The sequence below is a fragment of the Solanum lycopersicum genome, chromosome 6 (assembly GCF_036512215.1).
Source record: "Solanum lycopersicum chromosome 6, SLM_r2.1".
NCBI lineage: Eukaryota > Viridiplantae > Streptophyta > Magnoliopsida > Solanales > Solanaceae > Solanum > Solanum lycopersicum.
Genome location: NC_090805.1, coordinates 43,759,810 through 43,780,851, shown reverse-complemented (window position 1 = coordinate 43,780,851; position 21,042 = coordinate 43,759,810). Strand labels below are relative to the sequence as shown.

The window sequence follows — 21,042 nt, the reverse complement described above, 5'->3', positions numbered from 1 at the left end:
TCATATTACATATATCATCAATGATGGTGGAATAGATAGGATCTCTCGTGCTTAATCAAGAGGTTCTGAGTTTATTTTTGCTTCGAGTATAATTTTAAATTCATAATATCATAAGAGTGAGGAAATCAACAATGAAAATATAATAATAATAATAAAAAAAACAATGAAAATATATACATTAGGATCCACAAGTTAAATCTTAAATTTGTCTCTTACTAAATTCATAAAATTTAAATCTTGAAACTAATATGAAATACTGAGCTTCAAGATTTTTTTCCCTCTGTGTTTCCACAGCATATTCTGGAAGAGAAAATGTTGAAGCTCAGTATAAGAATAAAATTGATCGATAAGCATTTATATATATTCAGTGATAAGAATAAATCTGACGAAGAATATTATTATCGATATAAACAGAAAAAGGTTCCTTAGAAGATAAAAGTGAATCTTATTCCAAATGATGAATCTTAATTACTTCATGTTACTGACGTTTGCATTATTACCTCATAATTTGCATCAACTAGACTTATGTTAACGCACTACTATATATCTACTCATTTTAATAATAATAATAATAATAATAATAATAATAATAATAATTACTTTATTATAATAATGTAGTTATCAATAGTAATAAGGATGTTCATGGTTTGGATAAAAATTTATTCAAATTAAAAAATCAAATTAAATCGATAAAATAAATTGATTTTAGTTGGATTTGATTTGATTTGATTTTAGATTAGAAATCGATAGTATTTAGTTTGATTTAATTTTCTTCGAAAAAAACCCAACGAAATAACCAAACCAAATCGGTAAATTATATACATATATTTTATTATTATATATACATATATATTATTTTTCACAAACAATTTTTAAAATTTTATATATGTATTCATCAAAATTTATTCATAATTTAGTTATTAAAGCAAAAAGGTCCAAGTTTAAAATATTTGTCTTGTTGATTTTATTATATGAGTGTCTATGTTTGTGGGATTAAAAATGTATTATCTCTTCCTTCTTGGTCAAACAGTGAATTTTGAAGGCGTAGTAAATTAAATGATCAAAAGTTTTGTAATGACAGTCATTCTAACTATTTTTCGTTTTGAATGGATTGTTGTTATTTTTTTTTCATGTTTTGAATTTATTTTTTTCTTCTATCAACTGAACTGAAACCGATAACAACCAAATCATAAATGTATATACTTATATTTGGTTTGATTTAGTTTTGATAATTTTAAAATCGAATAAGCTGATTTAGTTTTGATTTTGAATAATAACCGATCCAAAACCAAACTTGTGAACGCCCCTGGTAATAACAAAATTAATCTAAATCTTCTCTTAGTAATTTATAGAAGTTATTTGCATTGTCAAAATATAAAAGTCGCGAACTTGATTCTTTGCTTCCATTTTAAGTATTTTCCAATAACTCAAACTACCTCTATAAATACTGTAATTAATAACATATATAGACCAATTAAGCAATACAACTTCAAATTAAAGAAACACAAACACAAGAAAAGAAAAAAAAATGATACCATCAAACTACAAGTTGTTGTCTACTCATCATGTGAATAATAGTCTGGACAGCCAGCGATATCGTCGGACCACCATGTCTATTAACAACGATGACGAAGATAATTACAATGTCAATCATGCTGCATCATTTCAAAGAAAGAGTCGCAGTAATCCATGCTCCATTATAGAATCATCAACGTTGTTCCAAAAATGATATTACATCTCTTCTAAGAATGCTGATGATCAATAGCACTCAACCTAGTCGTGCTGGTGCTGGTGAAGGGACCCAATAAATCAAATGGTAAACTCCGACTTTGTCACACCTTTCCTTTTAGTGACAATATTATTGCGCGATGCAACGTTTGTAACAAGAAGGTGTCGAAGGAAGGTTGGATGTATTATAGCAAAGATACTGGCCATATTGCACATATCAACTGTGCTAAGGGTAACATTCGACCTTCTTGGGTTAAAGAGAGTCTCCATATGCTTAAAATTAAGTAAATATTCAAGTAAAGGGGATTAATTAATATGCTAAATTATTAATCCTCATGTACTGGTATTATTCTAGTTAAAATAAGGTTTTCTAGACTTGTGACGTAAATAACATATAGGTAGTCTAAGAAATAAGTGTTCTGCTTAACTTTTAGTGGGTTCAGTGAACCAGGTTAGATATCGTAATGCGTATTACTACGCATTAAAAGAGAAAGACCCTAATCGAGCCCTTCTTTTATGTATATGTCGACGATCTTAACTCGTCCTTGTTATTAACTAGTATCAATAATAAGTTGTGTGTGTTTATTAAATAAGTTGTTTGTTTTATGTTAATACTTTTTATTTTCATTTAATTCTCTCAAAGGGAAAAAAAAGAAAATAATATATTTATCTTTGTTGTAACGAATACTGTTTAGTCCACCTGTACTGGAATTACCTCAACTCATGACAAAATTAAAACAATTAATTTACTCGTGACAAATTCAATTTTTGAGTAAAAAAAATTACATGAATTAATACGTTTTAAAAAATAATTATTGATTTTAGCGATACCTTTTATTTATTACCATTATAGCAATACTGTAATAAATCTGTAATATGTATTAAAAGTGAAATATTTATGCAATATATTTAAATTATAATTGTTTTTTTTAAATATATTGTGTTTGTTTGTTAAAAAATAGTCATATGTGTATTAAAATGTGATAAATATATTATCTATCCATCATTAAAACTTGTACTATATGTGAATAATAAATTGTTCTTTATAATATGTATTAAACTTGTATTATAAATGAATTAAAAGTGATCAAGTGAAAAAAAAAATGTTATTGATATAATAAATGGTAAATAATTTTTTTGTATAACATATTTACGTAAGTTTCCCTTCTGAGTATAGGTAAAAGTAATTAATCAAGTTAAAAGGGTATAAGTATAAGTTGGAAGACCACATCTATTGACTTTGCTTTTTTACCACATACTTCATTAAAATGAAATTTAATGCTAATATTTTTCAAGAGGGGACCAATGGAAAACTTACATATATATAACTTTGTTTTTTAGAAAATGCACAAGTACCCCTCCAGCTTATGTCCGAAATTTCAGAGACACACTTATATTATACTAAAGTCTTATTATTCCTAAACTTATTTTATAAGTAATTTTCTAACCTTTTTCGGCTTACGTGACACTAATTTGAGAAAAAAAAGTCAATCAACATTGGGCCCACAAGATAGTGTCATGTAGGCCGAAAGGGGGCAGAAAATTATTAATAAAATAAGTTCAGGGATAATAGGACCTTAATATAATATAAATGTGTCTCTCAGATTTCGAACATAAGTTGAGAAGGTACATTATTTATTTTTTCATAAATCCTATTATTTTTTCTATCATCTTTAAAAAAATTCAAAATCCCTTATTTTGAGTCCAACACAAAATTTCTCTATACATAATTTCCGCTCCCCAAACCCATGTTTATCACTGCCTGATTTCATTAATTTCTCAATTACATTTATCACTTCATCCTAATTTTAAATTTTAAAAAGTTTCTCTATCTAGTAAACCAATTTCAGATATGTCAATAGGTAGTTTCATCTTCTTCACAGTTCATTTTCTCATCTATTTTTTTCTTTCAGTATCAGATCAACAACCACTAAGTTTTGAATATTTATGTCAACGAAACTTTTCACTTTTCAAAGTCAATTTGAGTAATTTTCAGAGTTATAATTAAATTACATTTTCTATATTTTAAGTAAAAAAATTAAATATGAAAAAATACTATAAATTGCAATTTTTTATTCTAAAAAAGAGATCATAACAATTAAAAATGGACAAAAAATTGTGTTTTGGTTATAGAATATGAAAAAGTTTTTGCCGGAAAACAAATATTCTATATATAGATTTTAAATAATTTTGGACTGTAAAATATTTCCTCCACTCCCATCTAATCAATGAAGACTTTGAGAAAGGAACCAACATGGGTTGTGGTGCACTGGTGGTGAAAGTGTTTTACCTTTAATCAGAGGTCTCGAGCTTGCGCCATAGATATGGAGAAAATTCTGTTGGAAGTGTAACTCCCGAATAAGCCCTACAGTGCGCTATCCAAATTTAGTTGGACTTCTAGTGTAGACTCCAAACACCGAGTGGAAAAAAAAAAAACTTAAAAAGAAAGGAAGAGTAACATGAAGATGTCTCAAATGGTTGGAAGGTGATTTGAAAGGGTGATGTGAGTGTAGTGACTGAAGCAATATCGATTTATTATCACAATTTACTTCTAAATAGTCTAAATAAATTTAACATTTATAATAATTTTACGATTTTATTCCCTCTCTCTTTCTAAATAATTTATTTAGTTCATACATTTATCTCATACTAGTTACTACTCTATCTATATAGAATCTAACATTACAAAAAAAATTCTAATTCATGCAATTTCTAGTTTCCGATAAAGTAATTATTTTTCACGAAGTAGTGTCAGGTGACGTTAGGTGTCTCTACGAGAACCCCATTTAGTACAACATTGTCTGCAATGACCAAGTATGCCTAGATAAATGTCTCATAGATTACAAGGCCAAAATTAGTTGTAACATCCAATCTACACAAAAAATCAAGAAAAGTGCCTACGGAAATATCAATAGTGTCTGATATTGACACTAGTGATCAAACAAAAAACATCATGGTCGACATAATTTCTGTTTTTGTTTTGAATTGTAGAGACCAAGTGATGGTGGAGTTCATCAATTATGTTTTGTTCTACATTGTTTAACTGATTCTTCTGATTGACAATCTGACCCAAATGTTTTTTCTAACGTTTTCTTTTTTGGCCTCTAAACAGTTAAGACAAAAACCTTCAGCTAAAATCTAAGAATATCGCATAGTATTTGGACAGCTTAACCTATTCATTTGCCTTCTAGATAAGCGAGATATGTCGTGAACAGAGGTCACAGTGAATTGACCTATTCAAAAAAAAATAAAAATTGTGGTTGAGTAAGTAATAAGGATAGTAAGATCATATTTGATGAATGTAAATTATGAAAATCGTGATAACACAAATTCGGATAATTACTAGGCCGGGGGAAAGGTTTAAGTGGACTCCGGAGCCTAAAGGGCAAAAATAATTGATAAAAATTTTAAAAGGTATATCTAAAATTTTTCTCACCGAAACGGTAAAATCGCTACTGATATAGTGATTTATTTAGCCGGCGTTAAGAAAAATCGTTGCTCTAGGAGCGTCTTGGTTAGAAAGTTTTTTGATATACCCTTTTAAAATTTTTGTCAATATTTTTTGCCCTTTAGACTCCGAATTCGATTTAATTGTTGTTGAATATATTTGAAACCCTAAAAGAATCACTAGGAATGTTAATAGCACAACCAATATCTTGTACTCCATTTATCAGTGTGATTGTTTTTCAAATGTCTACCTCATGTCCTACTTGTAAATGAGGAGTTCAAGCTCCAAATCGAGTTGGAGTTGGAGTTTCGATTATTGATTTAGTGGATGTTCATTTAATTCATATTTTTCTATCTCATTCGTATTGTCATAATCGCCAAATTATTTTTTTTAAAAAATTATTTATTATATAGTGGCCCCTTGTATTAATATCAAAATCAGATTTTAGTAAAAAAAACAAAAAAAATAATCAATCAATATGCATAATTTTTTTTAATGTTTTCTAGTTTTAGGTACTTGAGGCTTACAAGAACTAGCAATTTAATTACTTTGTCCAAAAAATGAGAGAGGAGTATGTCTATTATCTTTTTAGGAACTACAGTATAAATATATAATAAAATTAAATACAATATTAATTGAAATCTAATTATTCAAATATAATTGTTTTTTATAAAAAAAGAAAGATAAAGTTACTGTACCAAATATCTGTGAAAATTATAATCATAAGTCGTAACCAAATGTTCAAACTTGAACCTTAAAGTTTGTTAACACTTAAATGATTAGCTAATTGACTAGGATAGAGAGATATTGAGAGGGGAAAAAGAAGGAAAGAAGGATAATGAAGAGAACAGATGCTAAGAAAAGGAAAAAAGGATAAATATATTTTTGTATTATCATAAATGATATGCAAATATTCTTTATCATATTTTTGAGATATTGGTGTGTCTGTCATTCAAAAACTAAAGAGTATATGTCCTTCACTCTAACGGACGATTAAATGGGGACACGTGACACGATCCTATCAATCGATATGATGTTGGGTCGTTGAATAAGATTGTGACACATATACTTTCGTTAGTATAAAGGGTATATATGTTCTGATTTTTAGACGATAGGGGCACCAATGTCTCCTAAAGTGTGATGGATGGTATTCGCATACCATTTACGATAGTTCGAGGGTATATTTGTCTTTTTTCTCAAAAGAAACTTATTGATTTATGGGTAAAAGCTCAAATACGCCATCGAACTTTCAGAAAAAGTTCATTTATGTCATCAGTTTAAAGTTAGGCTCATCTCTGCCATTACCGTCCAAGAAAAGGCTCATTTATGCCATTATTTTTTAACAATGGTTTTGCAAATCCATGTTTGACACGTGACCAATTGTAATTCGGCCGCGTCATCAATTTTTTAAATAAAAAAATCATAATTCTAAGAAAAAATTTGAATTATTTTTTTAAAATTCTTTTAATTGATGACGTGGCCGAATTATAATTGCCCACATCATCACTTTTTTTAATAAAAAAAATTAAAATTCTGAATAAAAATTGAATTAATTTTTTTTATTTTTTATTTAAAAAATTGATGGCGTAACCGAATTATAATTGACCACGTGTAAAAATGGTTTTGCAAAACTATTGTTAAAAAATAATAACATGAATGAGTTAAACTTTAACGATAATGACATAAATAAGTCAAACTTTTAACTGAGGAATAGATAAACCTTTTCTAAAAGTTTAATGACATATTTGAGCCTTTTGCCTAGATTTATTAGTAATGGGTATTGATTTAACAAGTAATTTTTTAATATCATGTCATATATAAAGTTACTTAGGATTTAAAAATCATGTTTTTATTTGCAGCACTCTCAAACGGTATGTTATTATATGATGTGTTAGTGTTACTTTTGAGAAACTCAATCTATCGATTTACGTGCATTCTTTATTAATTTGTCATCATATTTATAAGTAAATTATGTATATTTGAAAGGAAAAAAAGTATGTTTAGAGATGATATACTCATTATTATGAAAGTGACTCATATATATCCATACTTGTAAATTAATGACTCATATATATCTTTTTCCTCTAACGGAAATGAAAAAAAATTAATCTAAATTTTTATTATTATTTTTAAAAAAAATATAATCCCATATGAGTAAATTTAATACTCGTCAAACATATTTTTTTTTGACTTTTTTGTTTCAATGACTAATTTATAATTATTATTTTGATAATCAAATTTTTTTATGTTTCACTAATATTCTTGTAAAACTTATTGTAGATGACCAAATTTTTTCTTCGAATACGAAATTAAATTACAATACACATAAAAAAATCGTTTAATTTTTTTCTTTAAATTAAGGAATGAAAGAAAAAAAATCAAAATAAGAATAAGAAACTCAAATAATTATAATAAAAGAAGTCAAAAAATAATTTATGTATGAAAAAATTAAAATATAACTTGAACTTTGATAAAAGAATCATATATATCCCTAAATAATTTTTTTTAGAAAATTAGAAGTAATAAATATAAATTTAAAAATTATTTTTTTAACTTTCGTTAAAATGAAGGATATATGTGAGATATTTTGTAACGATAGGAGTATATGTAAGCCGTTTATATAATGGTAAGCGCATATATAAATTACTTTTATAACGAATAATATATTATCTCGATAAAATTGAAGGGTATATCTCTTTTTCCTATTTGAAATCTTCACTGTTAAACGAATAGGAAGTTGGAGATGGAATATAAGAAAAGTATTTTGTGATGGTGGAGTATAAGAAAGCAATAGAGAGATTGTTAATAGCAGCCGACAAAATTAAGAATGAGGCACATTCTATTTCGTGTTCCTCCTCCAACCAACACCTCCCACTTCCCTCTGCCCCCCTTACCCCCAAACTACAATCCTCTACATATACATATCTGTATCTAACTCTTAGTATTGCTTCAAGAAAGTTTGATTCAACTTGTAAATTTTCAATTTTGAAAGTTGGGTACTTGTTTTTTTTTGAATTGGGGTTAGCTCCATGTGGGATTCTTGAATTTTGATTTGATGAATTTCCTTCCAAGATGTTTGAGTTACAGTGAATGTAGTGGTGGAGCTGGAAGAAGTGAAATTAGGGGTGGTGAAAGTTCCAATGGTGGATTTGGGAAAGATGGGTTGTTGTGGTTTCATGATATTGGGAATTGTGGGAGTGGGGAATATTCCATGGCTATTGTGCAAGCTAATCAGGTCTTAGAGGATCAGAGCCAGATTGAGTCTGGTCCATTTGGAACTTTTGTTGGAGTCTATGATGGTCATGGTGGACCTGAAACTGCTCGTTATGTTTGTGATCACTTATTTCGACATTTCCAAGGTTTATCTTCTTTCTGTTTGTAATTTTTTTTATCTGTTTTATTGGAGAAAAAAAAGATGTTAAATTTGCTACATAGACAATCTTTAGTCAATCTACTGCGGCTCATATCGAAATAAGGATAGTCGATTTAAGTGGGGAATGTTGAATCAAGAATGAAGCAAGAGTAGCCCCAAGTCTTAATTAGTATTAGGATATGTCGATTTAAGTGGGGAAGCTTGAGTCAAGAGTAGCCCAAGTCTAATGAGTATTAGGATATGTTGACTTAAGTGGGGAAGGTTGATTCAAGAATGAGGCAAAACTAGGCTCAAGTCTAATCAGTTGAAGTCACAGGGCGGGGAGGGGGTCCTTGAGTGGATTCCACATTAGTCCCAAGACGTTGGTTTCTAACTAGAAAAGTGATCATTTAAGCTTTAGTGAGGAGGGGCCTTCATGTTTATTGACTTGAACAACTGACCTTTTAAATGAACCTATGAGTCAAAAAGGACTTAACTAAAGGCACCTGCTCAGTTATATGAATCTTTTGTATTCCGCTTAATTCGAGCCTATTTCATTCTAGAACCTTACTAAATTTTGTTTCTGGGAATAATCATAAGGATATGGAAATTCTCCGTGATGTCTGGTAGCAGTTGCATTGTACAACTGAAAAAGATCAACTCTTGAAAATCCCTGTTACAAAAATCCTAACTCTAGGTACCTTCTCTGCAGGTTTCTTGATGAATAGGGTGTGTGGATATTTTAGAGGCATTCTAGTCGAGGGGTTCAATTGCATAACTAGCTTATACCGTAAAGGGTTCCTAAATTATTATATAGAAATTCCTGATATCTACTTTGTTAATGTGTTCATGTAGTGGGTTGGTCTTCATTTGGGCCTTCTGCTCCATTACCATCTATAACTCCCAAAGTCCTAAAACCAGGGGCTTACATCTTCCATTGATTGTTTCCTTTTTCCTCAAAATTTTTGAAATACTGAAATATGTTGGATATATTTTCTTGATAATAGAAATCCGCGAGGGTCAATGGCACACATCATGCACTGCATTCTTAGTACTAGACCAAAGCCCTGAGGGTTACAAATTTGAATTTAGGTGTTGAACATTAGGAAAGGAAAACTTTTGTAGTGGTTTCATGGATTTTACCCTTAATGCAGCAATATCAGCTGAAGGAAATGGTGTAGTCACAGAGGAGACAATTCAAAGGGCCTTTCTTGAGACAGAGAGAGGGTTTACTTCTGTTGTTTCGGAAAATTGGCATTCTCGACCACAACTAGCAACAGTGGGGGCATGCTGCCTGGTTGGAGCTATATATCAGCAGACACTCTTTGTAGCAAATCTTGGTGACTCTCGTGTAGTCCTTGGAAAGAAGGTTGGAAACACTGGAGAAATTGCTGCCATGCAGCTATCAACGGAGCATAATGCCAATATTGAGTCTGTTAGGTGGGAGCAAAAAGACTTGCATCCAAATGATCCTCAAATTGTTGTTCTTAGACATGGTGTTTGGAGGGTAAAAGGAATAATTCAGGTAAGGTCAACTATACGAAAAGTTTCATGTTATTAAATTATGAAAAAAACTTCCAAATTCTCCCTGCATTTCCCATATTCCTATGCTTGTAAAGGATATGCGTAGGTGCTTTGATGTGTATCACGATCTAAAAGAGTAGTCTTATGTGAATAATTTTATTTCTATGGCCACTTACAGTAAATAATTGAGCTTCTGTCGGTCTTCTTTTTTCTGGGGAATTACCATGTTATGTATGGTCATATGGTGTAATAATGAACCCGAGTAAACTGAATTTGGGTAGAAAAGCAGGTTTAAAAACTTTCAAGATGACATCATGTTTTAAAGAAAAATTGATACGCGTCTCGAATATCTACTGTTTCTCATCGATTTTAATATTTTATGTCTTTATCGTTAGGATAAAGAATTCTGTTTTTTGGCTGAAAGTGTCACTAGTCTATGGTTGATCAGTTTGTACCTGTATGTCATACTTTCGAATTGGAGTTCTACAATTGTTGCTTTACATGGATAAAAATTAGAATTCATTCTCTAGTCTGCAACTTATTTCTTAGTAAACAGTCTCCTAAATTGACTGCAGGTCTCAAGATCCATTGGTGATGTTTATCTTAAACACACAAGATTTTGCAGGGAACCAACAAATGGAAAATTCAGAGTTCCTCAACCCCTTAATATGCCTATCCTGTTGGCCACTCCAACAATTTTAAAACATCCTCTACATCCAAATGACTCCTTCCTCATATTTGCTTCTGATGGTCTATGGGAGCACTTGAGCAATGAAAAGGCCGTTGAAATTGTGAAGAGTCACCCTCGTAAAGTAAGTTCTATGCACCAAACCATTATACTTTCCTTCTTATTCTGTTCAATTTAAGCTAATATGCTTCTTATGGGCAAACTATGACTTCAAATACATGTTTGCTTTTGATGATATACATAATTTTTATTTTTATTTTGATAATTCAAGGATAATTTTCAGTAACTACCAAGTATGTAGAAGTCTATAAAATCAAAGCGCATCAAACTACTGTAACTTAACCATCTATTAAGAGGAATACTGTATTCTTCTTACACTAAAGGCAAACCACACAGAAAACAAAAGAGATAGATATATATGCTAACCAAATCGGCAATCACACAGTGATATACATCCAGTGTACTAAATTGGACCATCCAAGAGTCAACTTCCTCATACACTCCATAAGTGCTTGTCTATACCAGCATAAGTACACATCCTACGATCACCCTCATGATTTCTGAATGATATCTTCAGACGTTACTTCTCTTTTAGGTTTTCAAGCTCTCTGGCATTCCCCATTAGATTTCAGCAACTTGTAGATGACTTCTCTAATGTCTTTCCATTATTTATACCCTGAATTTTCTCCTTAATTATTCCTTCATAATTTTATTGAAAAGTCGATCTCTTTAGCACCAAATAATCAGGTTTTCAGGTGAGAAGATGCTTTCACCTTCCAAGTTCTATTCTCCTTGTGATCTCTTTCAATTTCTGCGAGTAGGTGTGATGCCTCTTTGTGATGTCTTTTAAATGAAATGCTCAGACCTTCCAAATCTAGTTTGAAATGGGATCATTTGTTCCTACGGTGTATATTTTATTTTTATGGTGAATGGTGAAAGAAAAAGTAACAGAAGTGTACCAAAGATATCATGTATTTTCCAAAAGAGCTCTGTAACATATGAATGATAATCAAATGTTACTTTGATCTTGGGAGCACACCAGTGATTGAAGCCACTCAAGCTGTGGCCCTGCCTTGAAATTCCATTTGATTTACTCACAGTTATATCATCTTTACTCTCCATACTAACAACCCTGTAAACTCAGTACCATGCCAAATGACATAACTCTTATCCTTTTACTCTTCATGGTTCAATTTATTAATTAAGGCTTCCCTTCGAGATCCTCTCTCTCTCTCTCTCTATATATATATATATATATATCTTTCTCTTTGTTGAAGTGTATAAACACATGCCGGACATTTTGACTCTTTTAAAGAGATGGTTTTAGCTCGTTGTCCCTTCTGATGTATTTTGGTATGCACTCTTGAACGTGAAAATAAATCTGCTCACTTTTTCATGCTCATATTTTTCTTGCAAATACAGGGAAGTGCAAAGAGGCTTGTCAAGGCTGCTCTCCATGTAGCTGCCAAAAAAAGAGAGATGCGATATTCTGATCTTCGAAACATTGACAAAAAGGTCCGACGTCATTTTCACGATGATATAACTGTAATTATTTTATTCTTAAACCATGACCTGATATGTAGAGGCGTTGTGCAAGATCCAACACTTTCTATTCGGAGTGCTTTAGAACACTGATTGTTGAAGGAATATATTATTTTTTACTAGTGCCTGAGGTTCTGTCACAACACCAAAATTTTCCTTGATATGCGGCTCCGGAGCAGCATCAGTGAAGCAACTACACTGTATGAGAGTGTTTTTTTCCTTTGAAGAGGCTTATAATTTGAATTTCTCAAACCTTGTTATAGGTGGAGTTCAAGAAGAATGCTAATTCAAAAGTTTCGGATACAGTCAACCTCTATGTAACAGCCTTGTTTCATTATTAATTTGTTCTGTACACTAGTTTTTATTTTGGATTCTGGAGTATTTTGTTAATTTCTTGCAACATTATCGCCTGTTACAAGTGTAAAAAGGAAAAAGTTCGCCACAAGAGAATGATGGCTTTTGAATTAAAAGAGGATGCTGCTGCGGTCTTATCGTTTAATTGGAAGAACTTTATTTCCCTTAGAAGAGAACAATTGTTTGACCAATCAAACGAGCTCGCTTGAATTTAATCTTAGTATTTTGTCCTCATAGATTTTGTGTATATGGTATCCTTTGTTGAAGAAATCATATTCTTCAAATAACACAGAGAATATGGTTTCAATTCTTTAAAATGGCAATGGAGGCTTGGCATACGCCGTTGGTTTCAAGAACTTGGAGATGGGGGTCATTTTCTCATCTTGCAAGGTGAGCTACAGTTTGATATTGAAGACCTCTTTTTCTTTAAATTCATTGATAGCTTCACAAACACACACACACACACAAAATCCAAATCCAAACTCCTTGACTGCATCTACCCCTTTTTTGGTGCTTCTGATTCCACTGTCTTATTGTACTGGACAAACTCATCTAACTTTTTGTGCAGCCATTTTCCACATTTAACCAACTTTGCATTTCTTTGCCCAGGAAGTTTTCCTGCCAAAAGCACCATTTGGAGGTTGGCAGGCAGGGGCAGATCCAGGAAGTTCCTTGAGTTTAACTAGTTGGAGGAACAATGGGCAACTGCACCTGACTCTCTTGAAGCAGGTGGTTAGGTTCACTTCTCTTAATAATATACTGATTCTAATAGATTGTCATATATATATATATATAATATATATATATATATATGCAAGGTCGGAGCTGCTACATATACACTATGTTCGGCCCTGTTGACATACATCCCTTTCTTTTGCTTACAGCATTTTCTGCTCTGTTAATTTATAATCACCGTTTTCGCGATGTGGATGGCTAACGGTAACAATTTGAAGTATTAATTATAGAATAAACTTCTCTTGACTAGCTATATACCATATCTGTGAGATTGAATGAAAACGAAAACCGAAAGTGCAATTTTTTATATACAACAGACTTACAAATTCAATGTTACAGTTTATTAGCTTTGAGAAAATTGAATGCAACTAATTTGCATGGGTCTCTAACAAAAAATAACAAAAAACTGTAAAAGCCAATGATGGCACAGAAACCTTCACATGTAGAACAAATAAATCTCTCGAAAAGATGGAACTCGGCGATGTATCAGCAAAGGCAAATATAACAGAACATGAAGACAATAAGTCACAAGAAAGAATCTGCAAGAGCACGAGAAAATCGCTTACAAGTGAAGGATATGCATCTTCTATATTTAACAAACAGTAGTAATCTAATATGTGTATGATAAGTTATTATTGAAAGCATATATGATCCCTCGGCACCCAAGGGTGTGGCCTAGTGGTCAATAAAGTGGATTGAGCACCATGAGTTCTTAGGCTCAAATCCCAACTAAGACAAAAACACTAGGTGATTTCTTCCCATCTATTCTAGCCTTATGGACAGAGTTACTTGGTACCTGTTGTAGGTGACTAATATCCCGTGGAATTAGGCGATGTGCGTGCAAGTTGCCCTGGACACTACGGTTATTAGAAAAAAATTGTATGATCCCTCTCCCAGTAAAACAAAAGCAATAGAGAGAGGTTCTTATGCAGCTGCAATTAAAAATAAATTGCGCACAGGACATTCCTCAACTTATGACATCTTCATCAGCCAAAACTAGGATCATCAGGCTATATGTAAGACTTTAGCTTTGACAAGTTAGGTCTGCAGGGTTTACCCCGTGTGCACCCAAAGGATAGCAACTGCGAGTTCCCTTGTCATCAAAAACTTGCCAAGACTAACAAATTGGTGAGGATTTCATAAGATGCAAAATGAACTATATTGCAGAGTTACATTCAAGCGCTAGATAGATTTGTAGTTTATTTTGTAACATAAGTAACTAGCATAACAACAACAAAACCTTCGGGGTGGTCCAGTGGTTTGAGCTTGGGACTTCCATGTTGGAGGTCTCAAGTTCGAAACCCCTTGCCAGTGAAAGCAAGGGATTTGCCTTCTGGGTCGAGCTCGTCGCACTAGGCTTGCTTAGTGCGGGTTACCTCTCCTATGTGGTTTGCGAGCTATTGCATAGGAGCGGGGTTTTACCCTGTGCGCACCCAAAAGGGTAGCGGCTGCGGGTTTCCCTTGTCGTAAAAAAAAAATAAAATAAAAATAAAAATAATGCAATTTATGAGCCAAGATTCTGAACAAAAATTATTCAGGGTTCTAGGGAAGATGCTGTTCAAAGGAAAAAGCCCCTTCCACAAGGATATTTGTGAATGACAACCAAAGGAACTTCTTATTGGTAGCTATAACTGAATATTTGGTTCAATAATGCTACAGTTGATTAAAATCAGTATCTTTTAACTGAGTTTCCAGTTACTGCTGAACAGTACTTTTATAGGAGACTTTCATATGAGTTGTTTCACTGTCAGATTTTCTGCAGTTAGGACTCTATTCTTCACATTTATAGCCTGTTTAGCCAAGCTTTAAGAATCTGTTCATTTTGAAAACTGTTTTTTGACAGAAGTGCTTTCAGAAAAAGGACTTTTAAAGAGGAGCAGTTTGTGTTTGACAAATTTATTTGAAGAGCACTTTTGCCAATGTTAGAGAACCAATTTGTGCTTGGCTAAGGTTCTCAAAGTGCTTCAAGGAAAAGCTTCTTTTTTCAGCTTTTGAAAAACACCTTTGCTGCTACTCAAGATTCAACAACACATTTTTTCCTAAAAAGCTTAGCTGAACACCTCAACGCTCTAAAAATAAGCACTTCTGGCTTCACAGAAGCTTGGCCAATCCTATTTAACTTCTACTGCTTCTAATTTATCTCCTATATTATGTCCTGTTTCAACCGAAGCTAACATGACATTCTGACTTGTAACTGATGTGAAGATACGGCAAAATCCCAAGACAGACCATAACAATCACAAGAGTTCACATAAATAAAAATCTTTGTTTTGAGATGATAACATTGTCAATCAAGAAAATATCACATGAAATCTTATTCAGAAACATGCATCTCTAAAATTATCTTCCTTTTCCTTTTTTGCCATTCAAGTTACTCTTTTATGGTTTTATTTTCTTGTAATAACTCAAGAGTGGGAAGAACAGACAGGAAAAGCATCAGACATCGAGGGTAACATGCTTCGAGTTATTCTCACCACCATTTAGTCACAATAGCATTAGTATGTAAAGGACACACTACTCTGGGAAGCAGTTACTTACATATTGACTTGGGAAGTATATCACTGCATAAAGTTGTTGAGTCGATACCAATAGTCTTTGTTTTAAGGTATCATAGCTTTGCAATTCAAATATTTTCCAGTATAGAATGAAGGCTTGAAACCCGACGGCGGAACAATGGTTCTAGCCTGAAAGTTGGCACCCCAGTCTGCCACCTGTTTGTATCATACATCTCACTCCATGCCTGAACAATCTCATCAACTTTGAACCCTGGAATTGAACAGGTACAATATGTTAAAGAAAATCACTCAAGAGAAACATAAAAAGACCAGCTAATAAATGTCTCACTCATATTTTACCTTCGAGAGCAGTTTCATTGGAACAGTGGTTCTTTATCATGACTGCAATATCAGAATGTGATGCTCCAGCTAGTTCAAACTTTTCTACTGCAACATCTAGACATTCTTCCCAGGTTGGTAATCCTATCTTAAATTCCACCACGGAACGCTCGTAGAGCATGGTTCCCCATAACAGGTAAATCTGAGACCTCATGTTTTCAGTCTGCTCTTTAGTTTCTTCAGATGATTTATCTTTAAGTATACCCTCCAATCCCCTTTTGTACAATTGAGATTTATATTCCTCATATTTTGAGAGTCCATTTAGATGTTGTTCTTCCATCTCTTCCCACATTTCCATCCCTCTATCGATGCTATCCTCAGCCTTATTATATAGCTCCAAGATCTCTGCACATGTCCCTGTCTCTAATTCAACTTTACTCCCAATCAAATAGTACCATGAGAGTTTTGCTTGTTCAAACTGCTGCTGACCTAGTGCAAGAAGGCTTTCATAGAAATCAGGCTTGACTCTAAGAGCTTCTTCATACCTCATTTCTGCAGTTTCATATTCTTTTTCTGCCCATTCATATGCAGATTTAACCTGTTCCGACACCGTCTCTCCAGAACCCTCTTCTGTGAAAAATACTTCTTTTCTTGCTCTAGACATGTGTACATTTCCCCAGTTAAACAAAGACAAAGCTGCCATCTCTTGGAACTGAGCTGAAGCAATGTCAAAAAGCTCTTCTGCTTCTTCATTTGTAACAGTGTCCTCCATAGCTTCTGAATATAATTTCATTCCTGTCTCGTGAAGATCCAGATACGAGTCACAATCAACTCCAACATGGTTCTTGAATAGCCTTGCGAATTGGACAAACCAGTTCTCAGGGCAGATTGGCCCTTTATTCAGTTCCCCATCCTTTTTTACTATATTTGATCTGCAGATGCTCGATTTCTCATCTTCTTCAACCCTCAAATACATAGGTTCTTTATCTGGACTAACTTCTTTGATGTAGAGTCTTAAAGAACCTTGAAGACCAACAGATGATTCAGCCAACCTGAGCTCATCAGTAGTTGTAATAGTTACCAAATCACCTTCTTGATCCTTGTACTTGATAAGTGCACCCTTCAAATTTGGAAATCGATCTAGAACTATATCTCTCACAAGTCGAAAACTGCAACCAACTGGTAACTGTGCCCATCTTATATCCTCTCCAAGAACCAACTTCACTGTTCTTATCATCGTTTTTTCTCCCTGGACAGTTCTCTTCTCCTCCACTACCACCTTGTCCTCGGCCTTCTTTTCTTCGACTCCATCAATCTTAGTTTCCTTGATTTCAACTATCCTCTTTCTATCAAATTTATTGTTCTTCTTCTCCTTTTTCATGTTATCCTTCACAACATTGGCAGATACTGGAAGGGGTAAGACTAACTTCTTATTTTCAACTTTAAGTATTTCTTCTATTTCCTTTTTAACCTTGTCTGCAATCTCTAAAGCAGTCAAATTGTTGGGTTCAATACTCAAGACATGGTTCACATCTCTTAAAGCTAAATCAAGCCTATTCAATGACTCATAACACTTTGCTCTCTTCAACAAAGCTTTGCTATACTTGGGAGCAACTTCAAGTGCCAAGTTACATTCATTTATAGCTTTTGGAAACTCGCTACGCCCCATTTGCATGTAGCAACTAGCCAAGTTGCTATGCAAATAAGCAACATCAATATGGTTCCTAGGAAGCAATTTGAGTGCCTTCTCATATTTCAACATGGCTCCCTCGTGATCGCGTTTCTGAAAGAACCTGTTCCCTTCTTCCTTCAATTCTTTAGACATCTTGATAAATACAGCTGTGTCCTCATCAAATGCTTTTGATTTATGCTTCACATTTCCATCATTTGACTTTGATTTTACATTACTTTTCTTCTTACCTGTTGGCTTCCCCATGGTTTATAACTCCAATAAGCTAATCTTAGAATAGCCCCAAAATCAAACTTATAATTTTGCCCTGAAAATGAATAAATAACTATAAATTAAAGACCAAATCTTTTCAAACATGTTCATGGCAAGTGATCATCAAATTCAATTGTACAGATGTAATTTTGATTCATGGAATTAGATAATACATTGTAGAAATGTAACCTAAATTGAAAGAAAGAAAAAAAAAAAGATTACCTTCAATAACACGCCCTTCCAACAAAAAAGATCATATGAAAACTTCTCCGTTTACTTTTTTTAGAACGTATCGCTATCTTGAAATAATTAATTTTTTTTTGATTCGTATATATAGTCGATCGACAACAATTAATTGATATATATATATATATATGGAAGAGAAAAGGAAAATATTGACAGATAAATCAGATCTGCAATGATTGTTTGTTTAGATTTGTTTTGTTTTCCTTTCTCTTCCATGTTTGTTTCTACGTCTCATGTTCTTTTTTTTTTTTTTGGGCAAGACGTGCGCACCATAATTTTGAACAAAACATTCCGAGGACTCTCTCAATTTGGTTTTAAATTAATCGTTTCAACAGTAATAATTATTTTAGAAAATATTTGTTGGAATTTTGGTTATAACTTTAGAAAAAAAAATCCATTAATGTTGTAAAATATTGTGTATGCAGAAATTACAAATTAAAAATTGATTTACGGTATATTTATGATCAAGAGCGAACCTACGTAGCAAAATTCATAAATTTAAAAATTCGGAATCAGGCTTTTTTATTTTTTATTTTATGATATGTTAGATTTACAAGAAAGCCAAATGATTTAGAATGTTAGTTTTCATCGTTCATCTATAGAAGGTGGGCTATATTGGTCCTTAATGTATACTTTATTTTGTATATTACTTTGTTTTTCGTTAATTATATTTTATTTTTATTTTACCGCACTACCTAATATCCTGTTTTTTACGTAGGTTGAATTTTTTATGTTGTTGAAAAAAACATGATATAATTTATTTGAACATCATGAATATTAAAAATATAAATATAATATAATATATTATGAAGCAATATATATAAGAGGATGATGGTTGTGGGAGGTCATTTTCGTAGTAAATAAATATGTATTAACTTCTCTTTGCTCTGTGTGGAATTATATAAATTTCAACTGCAAATTCCATGAGAAAGATGTACTTCATGGAATCAACATCTAATTGTTGCACTTGGGTAGAGCAAAGAAAAACCTTTTATTGCTAACATGTTGTTCAAAATCACATCACAACATTTCAACTACTTGTACCTAGATTTGACATGAATCTACTCATATCTTTCATAGTTGGTAGACTCTACTCCTCTCCCCGGTTTCATTGTGCTCTACGTTCAAAGCTTCAACTCAATCACTTGGATGGACATATGGGATTTGACCTACCAACCTCAATATCGAGTGTGAGAATGGTATCCAAGTGTTCTCTGCCCCTCCCAATAGGACTTGTTTCTCAACCACTCGTTTACTACAAGAATGTATCATGATAAGAATCAAAGCGAAGTGGTCTTGTGAATGTCCAATTCTCGCGTCTTTTTTAGGTACGTAATAGAACTCAAAATTAGTTTTTCTTCTGTATATAAACTATATAATTCTCTTCCTTTAGAGGTTGTATATAAACTATATATTTCTCTTCTTTAGAGATTGTACTGAAAGTCGACTAACATAGGTGACCACAAACCAAGCAGAGGCGGAAAAGATCAAACACAGGAATAAGAAGCAAGCTCACCTTCCTTTTTGATCATTTGAAGAAAGTGCACTTTAGATACTCGGTAACTTAATTTCCCAAACTAATATACTTGTTTGAAATATCTCCATGTTGTTGGAAAAATGATTCTAGTATCTCAAAAGTTATATTATTTCCTATTATACTTGAAAGAGAATATTATTTTATGTTCTAAATATTTCTCTCCATAAATAATATTCTATTGCCATTTTTTCCCCTGTTATAATATGGTTGTTACAAAATGTTTCTTTTGTTGAAATGAATTGCCTTCAATTCATTAATGTGTTCAATGCCTTTTATGGTTTTTGACTATTTCAACCATTCACATATTTGAGAGGTTACTAATTTCCTGTTGATCGTAAAAACAGAAGCTTGTAATATAGCTAGACCAAATTCAATAAATATAGTAAGATTCCATTTTATTTGTCTGCCTCCCCCCCTCCCCCCAAAAAAAAAAAAAAAAGAAGAGAGACTTGTTGGAAATGTGCTTGGTTGTTGACCAAGAAAGAAAGAAATGGGAGTCTTTGGGCCAACTTTTGGGTGGAATATTCACATTATGTAGAATATCTTCACTCTCAATAGTTACATAAGTCTAATTCTTACTAATATTGAGTAAGAGGGAAGACAAGAAAACAATTCTTTCTTTTGATATATTCTTATGTTGGGTTTTCTTTTAATTGAATCTTTGTTAGTTATTAGAAGAGCTTGTTGAATCCTGGGATACACTGATACCGGGTGAAATATCCTTAAGGACAGTTTCTTTCGACACAACTCAAGCAACGAGAATTTTCTACAAGAATTCGTGGTGAAGTATAAGCTTTGATGAATTCGATGAGTGTTTGTGATAAGGATATTTTTCGTATAGAATTTACAAACACATGTATAGCGTGATAAGATAAGGACCAGTAGGGCCGATTTGTCCTTTTTTCTTCGGCAAGAACATGAGAGATATTTGATTTTGTACACATTGTCATAATTCATCTTTTAAGTCCAGTCCTAATTGGCACTTATTATCAATTTGTTCTAGCATGTACTTGAACAAATTTTCAGAACTTAGTAAGTATATCAAACTCTAAATTTGAAATTAAAAACTAAATTTTTGAATAAAAACTTTATTCCAACAAATCTTCAACAAT

General features: G+C 32.4%; 2 protein-coding genes across 6 annotated transcripts; one reads left to right on the top strand and one right to left on the bottom strand.

Moving 5' to 3' along the window:
- The first annotated feature begins 7,844 nt into the window (after positions 1-7,844).
- LOC101264636 (probable protein phosphatase 2C 42) lies at positions 7,845-20,129 on the top strand. 4 transcript variants are annotated; one of them, XR_003247249.2, is made up of 8 exons: positions 7,845-8,535; positions 9,683-10,053; positions 10,628-10,864; positions 12,163-12,255; positions 12,929-13,026; positions 13,246-13,365; positions 19,474-19,721; positions 19,850-20,129. XR_003247249.2 is itself a non-coding variant. In XM_026031592.2 (6 exons), the coding sequence occupies exons 1-6, from the start codon at positions 8,232-8,234 to the stop codon at positions 13,310-13,312; spliced, it is 1,170 nt and encodes a 389-aa protein (XP_025887377.1). In that variant the 5' UTR covers positions 7,845-8,231; the 3' UTR covers positions 13,313-13,624. The 4 variants fall into 4 exon arrangements, 2 of the variants coding, with proteins under 2 accessions (XP_025887377.1, XP_004241785.1); XR_003247250.2 differs by lacking the exons at positions 19,474-19,721; positions 19,850-20,129 and adding an exon at positions 13,521-13,624; XM_026031592.2 differs by lacking the exons at positions 19,474-19,721; positions 19,850-20,129 and having other exon boundaries at positions 13,246-13,624.
- Positions 13,648-18,709, bottom strand: LOC101264939 (protein PHOX1-like). Of its 2 annotated transcripts, XR_011221790.1 has the most exons (4): positions 18,370-18,709; positions 16,227-18,202; positions 15,910-16,137; positions 13,648-13,910 (listed from the first exon to the last, which is right to left on the bottom strand). XR_011221790.1 is itself a non-coding variant. In XM_069299335.1 (3 exons), the coding sequence occupies exons 2-3, from the start codon at positions 18,139-18,141 to the stop codon at positions 15,995-15,997; spliced, it is 2,058 nt and encodes a 685-aa protein (XP_069155436.1). In that variant the 5' UTR covers positions 18,142-18,202; positions 18,370-18,709; the 3' UTR covers positions 15,603-15,994. The 2 variants fall into 2 exon arrangements, 1 of the variants encoding a protein (XP_069155436.1); XM_069299335.1 differs by lacking the exon at positions 13,648-13,910 and having other exon boundaries at positions 15,603-16,137.
- Positions 20,130-21,042: the final 913 nt, after the last annotated feature.